The sequence below is a fragment of the Ranitomeya imitator genome, chromosome 3, assembly GCF_032444005.1.
Source record: "Ranitomeya imitator isolate aRanImi1 chromosome 3, aRanImi1.pri, whole genome shotgun sequence".
NCBI classification, from domain to species: Eukaryota; Metazoa; Chordata; class Amphibia; order Anura; family Dendrobatidae; genus Ranitomeya; species Ranitomeya imitator.
In genome coordinates, this window is record NC_091284.1 from 94,428,629 (window position 1) to 94,446,012 (window position 17,384).

General features: G+C 41.8%; 1 protein-coding gene across 1 annotated transcript in view; it reads left to right on the forward strand.

Moving 5' to 3' along the window:
* Positions 1-17,384, forward strand: part of EFCAB5 (EF-hand calcium binding domain 5) — a 93,130-nt gene that overhangs the window by 47,932 nt on the left and 27,814 nt on the right. The window contains exons 9-15 of the mRNA XM_069761160.1: positions 111-203; positions 2,853-2,945; positions 8,566-8,780; positions 15,302-15,458; positions 15,720-16,006; positions 16,102-16,271; positions 16,558-16,786. Of these exons, the coding sequence (XP_069617261.1) occupies positions 111-203; positions 2,853-2,945; positions 8,566-8,780; positions 15,302-15,458; positions 15,720-16,006; positions 16,102-16,271; positions 16,558-16,786 (1,244 nt within the window). The remainder of the gene's footprint in view (positions 1-110; positions 204-2,852; positions 2,946-8,565; positions 8,781-15,301; positions 15,459-15,719; positions 16,007-16,101; positions 16,272-16,557; positions 16,787-17,384) is intronic.

Sequence of the window (17,384 nt, forward strand, 5' to 3'; positions counted from 1 at the left end):
TACTAACTATGTTACTATGTTACTATGTAAATACAAAAACAAGTAATACTATGTAATAGTGAAGGCAATGCTAATAAAATATATATTTTCATTATTTTGTACATTTACAGGTGCAGCACACAGAGAAGACAATACAAGAGACCATAAAACTGAAGACAGTAAAAGCAGAGTGGCACACTTTATTGAGGGCAAACCCTGGTCAGGTACATAGTTATGAGCCTTTCCAGCTCACAATCATGCCATGGTTTTTAAAGAGAAACTTTTGTTTTATATAGCTGTACATGATTATTAGACATACTTTAGGTAAAATAGGACAAATAAAGTCACAAGGGGAGTAAAATCTGTGTATCACAGGGAAATTCAGTGCCAAGTAATCAATGTCAAGCAGAAGCTGCAAAAGCAAATAGATTTTAGAGTTTCTAAAAATAGCTAATAAATTGTGATCCCAGTGTATTATTATCCTCTATAAATCCGCTGTGAGGCCACAAAAACTTGAATATGGGATTCAGCTTTAGGCTCCACATTCTAAAAAGAATTTTGGGAAGTTAGTGTCAGTTTAAAGGCAACTATATTATTACATGGAATGGAGGCCTCTCCTATGATGAGAGGTTGGAAAAATTGGGCTTGTTTAGATAAAAGATATCTCAGGGGGGATCTCATTTATATGGATAAATACATGTGTGGTCAATACAAAGGACTGGCACCTGAATTATTCCTTCCAAGGACCTTAGAAAAGACTAAGGGACCTTAATTACATGTGGAGGAAAGACGATTCTGATATCTAATTAGGAAAGAGTTCTTTAAGGTACCGTCACACTGGACGATATCGCTAGCGATCCGTGACGTTGCAGCGTCCTGGCTAGCGATATCGTCCAGTGTGACAGGCAGCAGCGATCAGGCTCCTGCTGTGATATCGCTGGTCGGGGCAGAAAGTCCAGCACTTTGTTTCGTCGCTGGACGTCCCGCTGACATCGCTGAATCGGCGTGTGTGACGCCGATTCAGCGATGTCTTCGCAGGTAACCAGGGTAAACATCGGGTAACTAAGCGCAGGGCCGCGCTTAGTAACCCGATGTTTACCCTGGTTACCATCGTTAAAGAAAAAACAACAACCACTACATACTTACCTACCGCTGTCTGTCCCCGACGCTCTGCTTCTCTGTACTGGCTGTGAGCACAGCGGCCGGAAAGCAGAGCGGTGACGTCACCGCTCTGCTTTCCGGCCGCTGTGCTCACAGTGAGTGCAGGAAAGCAGAGCGCCGGGGACAGACAGCGGTAGGTAAGTATGAAGCGTTTGTTTTTTTTACTTTTAGGATGGTAATCAGGGTAAACATCGGGTTACTAAGCGCGGCCCTGCGCTTAGTAACCCGATGTTTACCCTGGTTACCGGGGACTTCGGGATCGTTGGTCGCTGGAGAACTGTCTGTGTGACAGCTCTCCAGCGACCAAACAGCGACGCTGCAGCGATCGACATCGTTGTCGGTATCGCTGCAGCGTCGCTTAATGTGACGGTACCTTTACAGTTAGAGCAGCCAGACTGTTGGAAGCCTTAAGCTACTTTCACACTAGCGTCGGAATCTACCCGTCGCAATGCGTCGGGCCGAGATTCCGATGCTAGCGTTTGATGCGCCGCACAAAGGGAGCAGCGGATGCATTTCTCCGGCGCATCCGCTGCCCCATTGTGAGGTGCGGGGAGGTGGGGGCGGAGTTCCGGCCGCGCATGCGCGGTCGGAAAAAGCGGTCCGTAGGCAGCAAAAAACGTTACATTTAACGTTTTTTGCTCCCGGCAGTCTGCCACAACACGGCGCAACCGTTGCACGACGGTTGCGACGTGTGGCAATGCGTCGCAATGCGTCGCTAATGTTAATCTATGGGGCAAAAACGCATCCTGCAAACAACTTTGCAGGATGCGTTTTTTGCCATAAATGACGCATTGCGACGTATTGAAAAAAACGCCAGTGTGAAAGTAGCCTTACTGTTAGACGTAGCAATGACTGATACTGTATCAGCATTTATACAATGGCTAGAAGATTTTCCCACAATAAATAGCATTGTAGGTTATAAATAATCTAGCTGTAGATAAAGTATAATTGGTCACGGAAGGTTGAACTTGATGGACGTGTTTTTTTGCAACCTGTTTATACATTTAGCATGCAAGGCGTATGCCAGGAGTGTTCTTTTGCCATACAGTGTGAGGTATATATTTTTGCCCCAATCGCAGTTCCATTATGGTTTCCAATTCAGATTTGATTCAAAATATATACCATGCATTTATCTTTAAAAAAAGGAGATACTGGCTGATGTATATAGTTGGACAGTTTAATAAAAATGGTGACTTACCTTCAGCAGATTAGATAGATGTATAACATGTATTTCTAAGTTTATGAAAGAAGGAAAAAGATTGGTCTAGCTTCGTCACTCAATTGTCTGATTTATTGGAATTGAGTTACAAAGTAGTTAATTTGGGGAAAACAGCTTTCCATCTTACGTCTGACATCTGATCTAATTTGAATGGTGGTTTTAGCTATGCTGTATAACTGATATCCAGCCAAAACAGCTCAAATACTGTTCTATAGGATTAGCCCGTTAGTAAAGAGAAGGAGATTTGAGCGTCCCCTGCAATATATTACTATAGGTAAATAATAAGACGCTGACATTTATGCATGGCTTTAATATATGATTGGAACAGTCAGAGGAGATGTCAGCACGCATGCTTATGCTAATAGACCTTTAAATATTATATACTGTATGGGATGATTAATTACTCATCTCCAGTTAGTTAATAGGAACATCCAGTGTAATTGCTGCTCTATAGATCTCTTGTACTGACAATTATCACTCTGTGTCTGTGTAGGAGACTTGATGACTTCGGATCTGGCTATCAGGTATAGTTCATATGGAGACAGAAGTGAAGAAGACTGTCGCGACGCTGCCTCCAAGTTCACAGGTAGTAAAAGACCGTCTCATTTTGCTTCAGGGCGGTATGATCACACAGAATTTTTTTTTTGTAAGGTTTTGAAGTGAAACAGCTAAACCTGCTACATTAAAAAAAACTGTAAACACTGTCAGAATAAGCTCACTATTGATTTCAGTGGGAAATTCACATTTCTGATCATATAGCGAGTTGTTTTTTTACCTGATGAGGTTTTAAAAACCCACGTTATTTCTCAGAGGATTACTCACAAAATGTATTTGAAATGTAACATTATTAAGTCAAAAGGCTGCCAAAATGCACATGAAAACAATACAAAAAAAATGGTTAAAAAACAGTGTCAGGTTATGTGCATATAACGTCCGCCTTAAAATTAACATAGTGCACAGCGATGTCAAGATGAATTGCTGTGCACATGTTCCATCTTATAACAGTTCTTTGAACAGTATAGAGTGAACGCCACCGGCGGCAGAGCGTCAACAAGAAGAACGGCGACAAACCTGTCTAGCAGCCGCAAATCATGCTGCTGCAGGCACACAAACATAATCTACGAGCACGCCCAAGATACTCGGAGAACACCAGCGCATGCTCGGAAATCCCGAGTAACGAGCACACTCGCTCATCACTATTTCTAAGCTGAAGTTGCCTACAGAATGGTCACTTCTTTCAACTGATTTGCATCTTTACAAATGTGAAGCAGTAATCCGCCAAAAATAAGCAACATGCCTTTTTTTTCCCCCTGCACCAGCATTATGCTTACACAAAACGACTCGGTGTGCACCAAATGTTTTTCAAAAGCCATGAGGGGAAAAAAACAGAAATTAAGAGGAAAAGTCTTTAGAATGTTTCTGAAGGTGTTTTATGCAGTGCATTCATTCCAAAATTTTCTAAGAAAGAAACCGTGAACACAGCCCAATAATGCCTATTGCAATATTTTGGAAATTTTCCTGTCTTTAGTCACTTAAATCCATGTTTAAAAAAAGCATTTATAATATCCACATATCCTATGCTAATTTTGCCTTTGACTAGTCGATGGGGTGTTCGTTTCCCTAGACTAGTTGTCCCTCTATGCATGTTATCACTCCCCTGTGGGCATGATAATGTTATTAGCCGGTGACATCTTCATCTCCCTGCAAATCTCGCGGCTCTATTCAGCAGCGTCATTGCGCCTCTGAAGCCGGGAGTATGCTTTCTGACTGCAGAGGCGCATTGCACATGACCGAAAGTGCAGGAGGTGTACAGTTTTTATGAAGAGGCAAGCTATAGACTGGACCACGGTGAGTTATTGGACGTGGTATATCTCGATTTTTCCAAAGCGTTTGATACCGTGCCGCACAAGAGGTTGGTACACAAAATGAGAATGCTTGGTCTGGGGGAAAATGTGTGTAAATGGGTTAGTAACTGGCTTAGTGATAGAAAGCAGAGGGTGGTTATAAATGGTATAGTCTCTAACTGGGTCGCTGTGACCAGTGGGGTACCGCAGGGGTCGGTATTGGGACCTGTTCTCCTCAACATATTCATTAATGATCTGGTAGAAGGTTTACACAGTAAAATATCGATATTTGCAGATGATACAAAACTATGTAAAGCAGTTAATACAAGAGAAGATAGTATTCTGCTACAGATGGATCTGGATAAGTTGGAAACTTGGGCTGAAAGGTGGCAGATGAGGTTTAACAATGATAAATGTAAGGTTATACACATGGGAAGAAGGAATCAATATCACCATTACACACTGAACGGGAAACCACTGGGTAAATCTGACAGGGAGAAGGACTTGGGGATCCTAGTTAATGATAAACTTACCTGGAGCAGCCAGTGCCAGGCAGCAGCTGCCAAGGCAAACAGGATCATGGGGTGCATTAAAAGAGGTCTGGATACACATGATGAGAGCATTATACTGCCTCTGTACAAATCCCTAGTTAGACCGCACATGGAGTACTGTGTCCAGTTTTGGGCACCGGTGCTCAGGAAGGATATAATGGAACTAGAGAGAGTACAAAGGAGGGCAACAAAATTAATAAAGGGGATGGGAGAACTACAATACCCAGATAGATTAGCAAAATTAGGATTATTTAGTCTAGAAAAAAGACGACTGAGGGGCGTTCTAATAACCATGTATAAGTATATAAGGGGACAATACAAATATCTCGCTGAGGATCTGTTTATACCAAGGAAGGTGACGGGCACAAGGGGGCATTCTTTGCGTCTGGAGGATAGAAGGTTTTTCCACCAACATAGAAGAGGATTCTTTACTGTTAGGGCGGTGAGAATCTGGAATTGCTTGCCTGAGGAGGTGGTGATGGCGAACTCAGTCGAGGGGTTCAAGAGAGGCCTGGATGTCTTCCTGGAGCAGAACAATATTGTATCATACAATTATTAGGTTCTGTAGAAGGACGTAGATCTGGGGATTTATTATGATGGAATATAGGCTGAACTGGATGGACAAATGTCTTTTTTCGGCCTTACTAACTATGTTACTATGTGTAACACAGGTAATAGGATGCAGTGACACAGAGGCACAGAGCAAGGGTTAACAGGGGTAAACTGTCACGCCGTAAGCGGCGATAAAGGGGCAGGACGGCGTACTGGGACCCGCACCTGTCCCTACTACTATGATGGGGCCCTGGCTTTCCCTTATCTCAGGGGTACCTATGATGGTTAGGAGACCTGAGTCGCCATCGTATCCCTGTCTCCTATGCAGGCCCTATCAGTGGCCCCCTCTTCCCCCAAAGGAGGTGGACTGCACCAGTGTAATAATACAACAAATAACAGAGTATACAGACAAGGTAACTAAAAGTCTCAAACTCACCAAATGCTCACACAACCACAGAGGGTACACATAGAAGGGAAGAGAAAGAGAAAAATAGGAAGGAAAACAGGTTTAACATGCAACCAAAACAGCAGACACCAATCTCTGTAAATAAAACCTCCAACACCAACACTACGCTCCTTGAACCTCCAAGCCAGGCAGTAGAACTGATCACTGACAATAGCTGAAGTCAGGACTGGGTCTATATAGAGGATCAGATTACAAAATCCACTTCAGCTGAGAGAGACCCAGCTCTCAGCAACTCAGCAATAAGGTTAACTCCTGCACTGCTGGCACAAAGCAGCCAGGTCAGAATACAGGTGAAGAGCTTATGTTCACTGAGTGTGAACGAGGCCCAGAGCGCTGCGGTTCTCTGGAACCTCTCTGTCGCGGTAGCCCCATGACATAAACAATTACTGGTTTAATTATTACAGGGATAACCTCCTCGCAGTGAGTAACAAGGAATAAATCGTCAATGATGAGGGATACAAAGAGAAAAGGGTAACTCAAGGTGGCAGTCTATGGATATCTCACTTAGCGTGACTCAGGTGTCTGTCTCTTCTCGTGGATTGGGTTGCTGCTGGATGAGGCTGGTGTCGAGTTCTTCCAGCTTCCCCATCTAACAAGTTGATCTCCTAATGTCAGCAGCAGGCGGTCACTGGTCTGACCCGCAGAGCCCCTAGTCCGTTGTGCTGCTGTGCAGTCAAGAGTCGTCCACGGCAATTCTCCACCTGGTGTGCGCTTCTCCGCACGCCCGATGAGGTCTGAGAGTCCTTGCTGCACCCAGCTTTTATCACTGCTGCGCGGCCTGTCACTACCCGTGGCTTGGCGTCAGTCCTCACTAACTCCTCTCTCTGGCGGAAAGACCCCCTTCTTTCCTGCGCAAACCTCTTATATCTCTCTGGTTCCCCACACCCCCTCTAGACGGGTCTGCTTTGTCCGCAATCTCCTTCCCCCCCTGCAACAGTAGGCTTGGCCCCAGCAGTTCCAGACCCGATGCCCTGTTAGCACCCACAGCCCGGTCTTCTCCCCTACACATGAGCTGTCTTTTACAGTTCCGGTCATGCGCAGTATGCTTTTGAAGTTGGGAAGCGTACAACCGGCTTCAGAGGTGCCATGACGGGTCTGAAGAAAGCCGCACACATGCACAATGTTTTCAGAAAGCTGGAGATGATGATGGCTCTTGAAAATCATGTTATCACGCACACAGGGGCATGATAACATGCAAAGACGACCAACTGGTCTGGGCAAACTATTGCCCCATGCACTAGTCATAGCCCTAATTAGAAAAACAGAGCTTATAAATACTTTTTTTAAACATGGATTTACAGGTGCTTCTCACAAAATTAGAATATCATCAAAAAGTTAAGTTATTTCAGTTCTTCAATACAAAAAGTGAAACTAAGATATTATATAGAGTTATTACAAACAGAATGATCTATTTCAAGTGTTTATTTCTGTTAATGTTGATGATTAAAGACTTACAGCCAATGAAAACCCAAAAGTCATTATTAGAGAAAATTAAAATAATTAACAAAAAACACCTGCAAAGCCTTCCTAAGCGTTTAAAAAGATCCCTTAGTCTGGTTCGGTAGGCTCCACAATCATCGGGAAGACTACTGACTTGACGGACCAGAAGGCAGTCACTGACACACTCCACAAGGAGGGTAAGCCACAATAGGTCATTGCTAAACAAGCTGGCAGTACAGGAAAAATACATACGGTATATTCTTTAATCTAAAAGTAGACATATTGAGAACTAACAATGTTGTAATCTTAGTGGGAGGTTCAGTAATATTGAATAATTGTCTGTCTTATTATACTAAATAAAATGTATGTGTAAGACACAAATAATGCAAATAAAAACTTATTATATTTAAAAAGTATTTAACAAATAAAATTATGGAACCTATCAGTTTACTTATGTTGCCTGAGTGTTCCATGTACAGGAATGCTTTGTCCACATACCTGGTGCCCTCCTTTTGGACAATCTCTTCTTCTGGTTCGCAATTTTCATTTGCACTGAACAGCAATCAAAATCTGAAGTCATTGCCCTCTCAATGAACCAGCACCAATGACACAAAGGGGATGAAGAGGGCACTGGTCCATTAGCGAGACGTCACTGCCGCTGCTCCATCAAAGTGATTCAGTTGGTCTCAATATTAAAAAAAATCTTATGTTCCCTTTGATATTTTTTGCATTGTTAAAGTTAATAAATAATTACTCTCTGAAAATTGCTGTGACACTTATCTCTTGTTTTTTTTTATCAAGAAAATCCACCTGCATAGCTGATAAAGATGTTTATAAAAAATGCTGGTCTTTTATTATCTATCTATACTATATGAAATTAGTGTGCACAATATCCGACATTTACTTTGAAGTGGTCATTCACTGATACTCTCGTGTTTCATTAGTAGCAAGATCAAAGGAAGTTTCTGGCAGCATGTACAAGTATAATCTGTCCTTAGAAGAAAATGGTTTCTAAGAAATACACGGCCTCACAACATAAAGATGACATAATCTATAAAATGAAACTTTTATGTGCAATCTGGCACCATACAAAGCTCTAGGCTCTCCATATTTGTGGCTTCTTTTTGAAGTTTGCCGTTGAAACTTAGAAAATATTAACTTGTGTTGAATATTTTAAATTAACAAAATATAGAAAAACGTTTCATTTCTTTTCTGTTTTGGGAGGAAATTGACACAAACTTATGTATAACCTTGTATAAAAGTTTTCAAAAAATTATTTTTTTCAAACACAATTGATGTGAAGGTTATTGCTATGTTTTTTTTAACAATAGGATAATTTGTTTCATTTTTCAGATTTACAAACCATCATTTCAGATATTAATACCCGTGGCCCATCACGTATCCCAAGTGCTTTCAATGACAGTGCCCTTAACTTGCCCCAGTTTGTTCAGCTGATGGAGACGTTTGTTGGGGAAACTGCTCCGTTGGCAGCTGTGGAGGAGCTCACATCTTTTATACTGAAGGAATATGTTGAGACGGAAGAGGAACGAATCGCCCTGTTGACTAAAGTAAGGCCCTTTGTTTAGATTACATGTTCTGTAGTTCAATAAATGTACCGTAGGCAATTCAATATTTACAGTGACATAGTGGTCACTTGGTCAAAACCTTTCTCAAACATACGGTTGCCGGATGAGGAGGTATGCAAGTGAAAATTACGCTATGGAAGAGCACCACTTCCTATGACTACACTTGCATATTGCTTCTCTAAGCAGCAGTCAGGTTGGGTCTTTGATCAAATTTTGACAATACGGGGTCATGGAATTTTAACAACACCTATTATGGTAACCCCATCCTGCTTTGCAATGATGAGGGGCAAGAACTCCAGAATATTTCTCTGCAAATAGAACTGATAGTACATCTTGTAGCCTGTTCTGTTGTTTCATGTTTGGTTAAATTTTTAATCTGCGAATTACTTAGCAGGAAATTTTTTTTACAAAAATGTGGTCCGTGTTGAGAAGTAGTTTTGTCAGTAGGCAAGAAAAGGAACAAGAGAATGGGCTAGAATGTGTGTGGGGATGGGAGGAGAAGTAAGAGGATGACGAGAACAGAACATAAAAGTAAAGAAAATGATCCCTTATGTAGCAGTAAATATCGAGAGACATTTGTCATGCTCCTGAATTCAATCACTTGAGCTTGTGTTCTGTGGCCGGCTTCTCTTTCTGCTGAGTCACAGTAGACACACCTTTACTCTTGGTGTTTCAGTTCTGCTATTCTGGCTGAAGTCTGTCTAATTTAACGCAGTAATTTTCATTTCTCTGCCTATCACCTGTTGGGTGCAGCTTTATATTCTGTCCTCCTGCTGGTGATAGATTCATTTGGATTTTCTAACATTCTATTTATGTTTGAAGCCAGTCTGTGAAATGCCAGCTTAGGGTTTTCACTTTGCTGTTTCCTTGCTGTGCTTTGCACCTACAGTATCTTCTGTTTATTATTAGGAAGTAGGCAGCATATGTGTTAACAGTATTTGCTTTATTCTTTGTTTGGCGTTTCGGTATTAATTTACTCACTCTGAGATCTTTCCTTTGGGTCAGCACATTTCTTCTCTTGTAGGCAATTAACACTCTGCTCTGCCCTCCGTTTCTTTAGGAGGAATGTGAAGCAACTTCTCCGCCATTTAGGCAGTTTAGGTCCGAGTTGCCATCTCCTAGTCTTTGGTTAGGGCTATCTCTGCACCAGCAGGCACCACTATGGACTGTGGAATCAGAATATCTAGTCTGTACAGTAACCAACATGGTCAGTTGCAGTTTTTCAGTGTATCTAGTTTCCAGAGTAAATTGCTACACATGCATATCAACATTAAGACATTGTGCAGAAAGATGACTGTTTTCTTTCACCTTAAAACTCTCATTCAAGAAGGGCCCATAAGTTCACAATAGGGTTTAGGTCCGGTGAGGAAGGGACGATGTCATAATTCTTTCTGTTACGCTAGTCACTACTTACGGACACGCCGTAAGGTGGGGAAGTCAGGGAGTCCAAAGTCAAAAGCCAGGAGGGTACATCAGAAACACAGGGGTGAGAAAAAGGTGTAGTTAGGTCACAGTCTGAGGTTATAATTCCAAGAAGGTAGCAGATCAAGACAAATGGCTAGGCAATCGGAAGATCACAGGCAAATCCAAGGTCGGTCAACAAAGATCAAAATACTAGAACTCAAAGCACAGAGCAAAACACATACCAAACTGAGCAGAGCTACAACTGACAGAGATTAGAGGCAGGCAGGAAGCCAGCTAAATACCCTGGGAGCCATTCCACACAGGAAACACCTGCAGGAAACCCAGCACGCCCTGGCCCTGATTGGACACTTGACTGTTAGTCATCACACTGACAGCTCAGCACAACCATGCCTCAGATTGGACATTTGAGCTGTTTATCACGATACTGACAGCTCAGCACGCCTGTGCCCCAGATTGGATGGCTGAGCTGCCACTCACCCCACTGAGAGAAGGAATCGTGATACTTTCATCTTTAAGGCCTTTATTGGCAGCCGAGCAGTGGAAACTTGTAAAATGTAATGTAAGTTGTAAGTTTTGCATTGTTGTCCTCATACAAATCATGGTTTTCTTTAAAGATGTAGACTTTTTCCTGTACTGTTGCTTGAAGAAAGTGTCTTCTAAAAACTGGCAAGTTTGGGAGTTGATTTTGAGTCCATCTTTAACCCCAGAAGGCCTATCTAGCTTATCTTTAATAATATAGCAGTACCAACACCTCCATCTTTCATGAGCCCACTACTGATACAGTCATGAGCCCATCCATCTGGTCTACCAAGATTCATTTTTATCTCATCCGTCTATAAAACTTATCTTCGAGTAGCTGTATTTCTTGGCCCTGTCTTGACTTTTTCACTTGTGTCTTATTCGGTGTTGGTTTCAGCCCTCTTGATCTCAGCCTTGTGTCTGAGCACTGAACACCTTGTACTTCTGGACACTCGAAGGAGCTTGTAATTCTGGAATATGACTGCACTGGATGATAATGGCTTCCTGGTCACTTCACATTTAATTCTTCTCAAATCTATGGCTGTTAATGTGCCTTTTTTTCTCAACACAGTTTTGCAACTCTGCTGACTATTTGCAACAAAACTGTTGATGATTCTGTGATTGCCACCATTTCAAGAGAGCTGCACCCCTCTGTGAGACTTGTAACAATTTTTAATTTTTCAGAGTCAGTCATTACCCCTGAGGAAGCCACGTTTCCTGGCGATGCACAGGGGTTACTGCTCCACACATCATCCCAGCCGCACTAATGTATCTCTATGTATAGGTTGTCAGTCATTTGATTGCTTACCCTGATAATATGCATTTTTCTATCTGCACACTCGTTGGTTTGGTTACCTTGGGCTTCATTCACACAGAACTGACAGTTGGTGTCTGATTTCTGATTTTTTGGGATTCCTCTGCCACTTTGTTTATCTGTGTTTTAGATCTTTACACAGTTGGGTATTTTGGTCTTGTCATATTATTATTATTATTATTTATTGTTATAGCGCCATTTATTCCATGGCGCTTTACATGTGAGGAGGGGTATACATAATGAAAACAAGTACAATAATTTTAAACAATACAAGTCATAACTGGTACAGGAGGAATGAGGACCCTGCCCGCGAGGGCTCACAATTGTCATATCTATATATATAATTGTCTAAGGGTCACTTCCGTCTGTCTGTCTGTCCTTCTGTCACGGTTATTCATTCGCTGATTGGTCTTGGCAGCTGCCTGTCATGGCTGCCGCGACCAATCAGCGACGGGCACAGTCCGATTAGTCCCTCCCCTACTCCCCTGCACTCACTGCCCGGCGCCCGCTCCATAATCCCCTCCACTCACACAGGGTTAATGGCAGCGGTAACGGCCCGCGGTGTAACGCACTCCGTTACCGCTGCTATTAACCCTGTGTGTCCCCAACTATTTACTATTGATGCTGCCTATGCAGCATCAATAGTAAAAATATGTCATGTTAAAAATAGTAAAAAAAAACAAAAAACCTGCTATACTCACCCTCCGCCACCTTTACCGCTCCTTGCGTCGCTCCCGGGACCGCTCCTTTGCAAGCGGCAGCTTCCGGTCCCAGGGCTGGTGTGCGACAAGGACCTGCCGTGACGTCATGGTCATGTGACCGCGACGTCATCACAGGTCCTGCTCATACCAGCCCTGGAACCGGAAGCCGTCGCTTGCAAAGGAGCAGTCCTGGGAGCGACGCGAGGAGCGGTAAAGGCGGCGGATGGTGAGTATAGCAGGACTTCAGCGGGCCTTCGGAAGGTGAGTATAAGTTTATTTTTTTTTAAGTCTCTATACTATGTGGCTCTGTGCTGTATACTCCGTCGCTGTGCAATATACTACGTGACTGGGCAATATACTACGTGGCTCTGCTATATACTACGTGGCTGGGCAATATACTATGTGATTGGGCAATATACCGTACTATGTGGCTCTGCTATATACTACGTGACTGGGCAATATACTACGTAGCTGGGCAATATACTACGTGACTGGGCAATATACTACGTAGCTGGGCAATATACTACGTGGCTGGGCAATATACTACGTGACTGGGCAATATACTACGTGACTGGGCAATATATTACGTAGCTGGGCAATATACTACGTGACTGGGCAATATACTACGTAGCTGGGCAATATACTACGTGACTGGGCAATATACTACGTAGCTGGGCAATATTCTACGTGGCTGGGCAATATACTACGTGGCTGGGCAATATACTACGTGGCTGGGCAATATACTACGTGGCTGGGCAATATACTACGTGGCTGGGCAATATACTACGTGACTGGGCAATATACTACGTCACTGGGCAATATACTACGTAGCTGGGCAATATACTACGTGACTGGGCAATATACTACGTAGCTGGGCAATATACTACGTGACTGGGCAATATACTACGTAGCTGGGCAATATTCTACGTGGCTGGGCAATATACTACGTGGCTGGGCAATATACTACGTGGCTGGGCAATATGCTACGTGGCTGGGCAATATACTACGTGGGCTGTGCAATATACTACGTGGACATACATATTCTAGAATACCCGATGCGTTAGAATCGGGCCACCATCTAGTTGTATTAATAATTGTATAGTTGCACTTGTCTTTTTTTGTGATATATCAACACTGATCACATCCCTAGTAGTGTTCTCTCAACTGGATTTTTCCAAACTCTTTGATTTATAAATGATTGTGTGCATCCTGGCTTGACCACAGTATTGTGGGGGGGTTGGGGGGGGGTTGGGGGGGGTTTCCAGGGAGATCTATATATATTTACAGCATTGATAACTGTTTCATTACTGTGGGTTACTGAGCGAGCTCATTGGATGAGGGTTGTTGGTCTTTACATGGACACCTCTGGTGGTGCATTATAGCCTTTTAGCTTTTCAACTGCTTTTAATCTTTGTGTCTACTGTTTGTTCATGTTATATTAATAAAGATTTATTCATCTCATTTATATTTGGTGATCCCGACTTCTTTGCGCACCTCTTTTCTCTCTGCACACATGTCCAGTTAAGGTGTGTAGTTGGAGATCCCATTCCATTAGTTGTGCCCTTAATTTTCCTGTATATCTTAGGCCTCATGCCCTCAGTACAAAAATACACATCACCCGATCTGCTTCATCCAATTCATTCAAGTTTATAAAGCGCAAAGTTGGAAAATCTGCATAAAAATTACGATATGATCAAAATACTCATTGGCCTAATAATTGTGCACACAGTGTACAGTGATTGTACAAATGTAAATTCTCTTTAGGTTTTGGTGAAGATGCTGTTGAAAAATGCATGTTACATAGTGTTATCAACCAATATACACCAAAAGAGACAGTGAAGTAACGAACACCATTAGATAAAATACAAAATATCTTTATTATAAGTATTTCCAGGATAGTTCCATACATTTAAAATAGAGTAATCTCATATTACAATTACCACAATAATATAACTAACCATATATGTATGCAGCAGGGATGACTAAACACCTCTGCTGCTATAGGACTACAAATTACTAGCAACCAAGACCAAACATAGAGAAAGTGACCTATATATCCCACTGGTAAATAGTACCCTAGAGTATGAATAACAATAATATGTATAGAAATAATAACAGAGTACTCCTCACTATAGAGCTGCTACATATACCATACATAAGCCCAGTATCGGTAAACTGCATATCAAATATCACCTAATGCCAAATATATGAACCGTACCTATGATATAATAAGGCAATTACCTGCAGCCATAGTAAGGGGGTATACCAGCGAGATAGCGGTCACTGAGGCCCCTCGACGCGCGTTTCGCTGACACAGCAGCTTCGTCAGGAGGAAAAATGCATGTTACATAGTGTTATCAACCAATATAGTCCAAAATAAGATTGTGGTATTTTACAAACATCTAGAATCCAACAATATGACCCAAAACTAACACAATGACAATGACCCAAAAAAACTAAGTGAGGGACATATAGTATTAACCACTGTTATCAATGTGTTCATTTAAAAATGACAATTTATTGAATAAACATTAAAAAAACACATATAAGTCTAATTAGCAGAATTCAACAAGGTGCCTTTAGTATGAGGGAAGCAGTATCAGTCACTGCAAATATTATATTAACATGAATATCCAAATAGTTTTAGCTGGACAATATCCAAAATAAACAACAGGTTTATCCACCATCCAATTAAAATATCAGAGACTAGGCTAAATTTGCCATACTGAATTATCTAATTTCAGGCAGGATGCCAGAAGTTAAAGAGGTACAAGTGCCTATGTAAAGTCAGCAGTGTGAACTGTAATATAGCGCAGTGCAGGGATGCAAAAAAATTGTGAAAGAGGCAGATTTACCTATAGTAGTAGTGAATATCCAAGTATGGAGTCCAGCTTGTTGCTGCAGAGCTGATAGTGCTTCCCTCCACCCCAACGCACGTTTCGTGTATTCTTCTTCAGGGGGTGTGTTACATAGTGTGTCCTCTATTTTTTTTACAGGCTAACATTTAACTATAGTATTCTGTTTAATTGCACTCCATCCTAAAGGTGCGGCATGAAGCTCTTCTTGCAAGACAGAAGTTAGTACTGCAGGCCCTCTTTGAAAAATGGGATAATGAAGGTTCAGGATTCCTAGAGCTGGAGGAGGTAGAAGGAGTCTTGGCCAAATATAAAGAAGGGATGGAATCTCAGGTGGTGACTAGAGGTGAAATTAATTTTCTAAACTTAATTAAATTATATTTGAAAAAATTTATGTGAAATCCTTGAAAAAAATACAGAACTTTCCTTCACATGTCTATAATACAAAACATGCACATTATGAATTAGGAATGTTACAGCCACAGAAGCTCAGCGTTTGTCCAAAGTTTCCACGGGCATCATCTGAATGCAAATAATAAATTACTTGTCAGTTGGATCAAATAGATATTTTTTTCAGGGACTTTTTTTAAATCATTTTTCTATTTAGGAAGGGAAAGTCTGAATTCTTCAAAGTCTCAGCGTGGATCAAGAAGGTTGTCAGTGGTTGAGTTCATCAGGTACATCCAAGGTCTGATCCATCAACTTCCGGGTCCAGAAGAAGACGTATTTGAAAGTATGGTAGAATTTCTAACCACCAGTGTGGAGCGGACTCAGGCTGAGAAGCTACGAGGAGCCTCTCGTAGAAAATGGCTGCAACACATCCAGTCCGTGGCGGAAATAAGTGGTGGAAGATTTGAGCCAGTATACAAAGCTGTATTTAAGGCCCTGTATAAGGCACGTCTGGATCAACATGGTGTCAGGCTGCACTAAGCATAAAAAGTATACAAAGCATATAAACATCTAAAGCTTAATTCTCTGTGTATATACAGGATGCTGAGGTTCATGGGAACAACAAGAAGATTAGTGCCAATATCGCCCTTTTAGAGCAAAGCTCAGAGAGTCAAAGGTGGAATGAAGTTCTTCGGTATGTGGCATGTACTTCTGAAGATGCCATACATGTGTTAAACAAGACACTGACCAGAGAAATGAAAGGGGTCAGGTAAGAAAGTAATCAAATGCCTTACTAGAGGGAAACCTGTCGTATTTGAGCCTGGAAGGAATTGCAATTTATATATATGATATATGGTTATAGAATTGTGACCAAAAGATCCTTTATAAACAATTGTTCATTTTTGTTGTTGTGCTGCATAGCATCCAAATAATTATTTTATCCATTAATTTATTCATACCCTATGTTTTGTTCTCTACATTTTTCTTGAATGTTTTCTTTTCTTTTACCAATCTATACTAACGAATTCCCAATATTTTCTACATTTATCATTCAGCTTTGCAGCAGTAGACAGTGGAATTCCACAACATGTACCCCGTATTCAATATCACGGTAATATTCAGTTGTGGAATAACGAGCGGTCTGAAGAAGACAGAAAGGGATCACTCATTGTACTGCCGCTAATGGACACACAGCAACGAGTATTCGGGACGCTCAGCATTGACACTGTGAGAGAACTCCGAGACAGGAATATATTCCTCACACATGAAATCAGCTTCTATCAGGTATTAACAACATCGGTCTCTGCATCTGTGAAGGGGTTAGGCTGTGGTTATTCATATAGTGACACCCCCAAAGACCTAGTTATACTTAATGGTCACTTTATTAGAGACACATATCCACTAGCACATTGGACCTCCTTTGGTCTTCAGAATCGCAGAAGTTCATCATGGCACAGATTCCATTAGGTGTGAACTTGTTAAACAGGAATATTGGCATATGTGCTGCAAAATACTTTGAGGTAGAGACGAGCTCTGAACAGCCATTCTACTTTATCCTAGAAATGCCCTTCAGGATTAAGTTCCTGGGGACTATGAAGGCCAGGGAAGCAAGGGAAACTTGCTGTCATGTTCCTAGAACCAATTGTGGCATGATACGTTGCCCTGCTGAAAGTGCCCTTATGCCATAGGATAGACATCTGCTATGAAAGTATGAACTCTGCTGTCCACAATCCTTAGGTGAGCTCTATTTCCAAATGTCTACCCATAGGTATCAGATGATTAGGGTGTGCCCAGAAAACATTCACCACACCATTACTCCAACTCCAACAGTCTTCATGGTCAAATTCACTGATCCAGGATGACCCTCATGGTTCATAGTGGC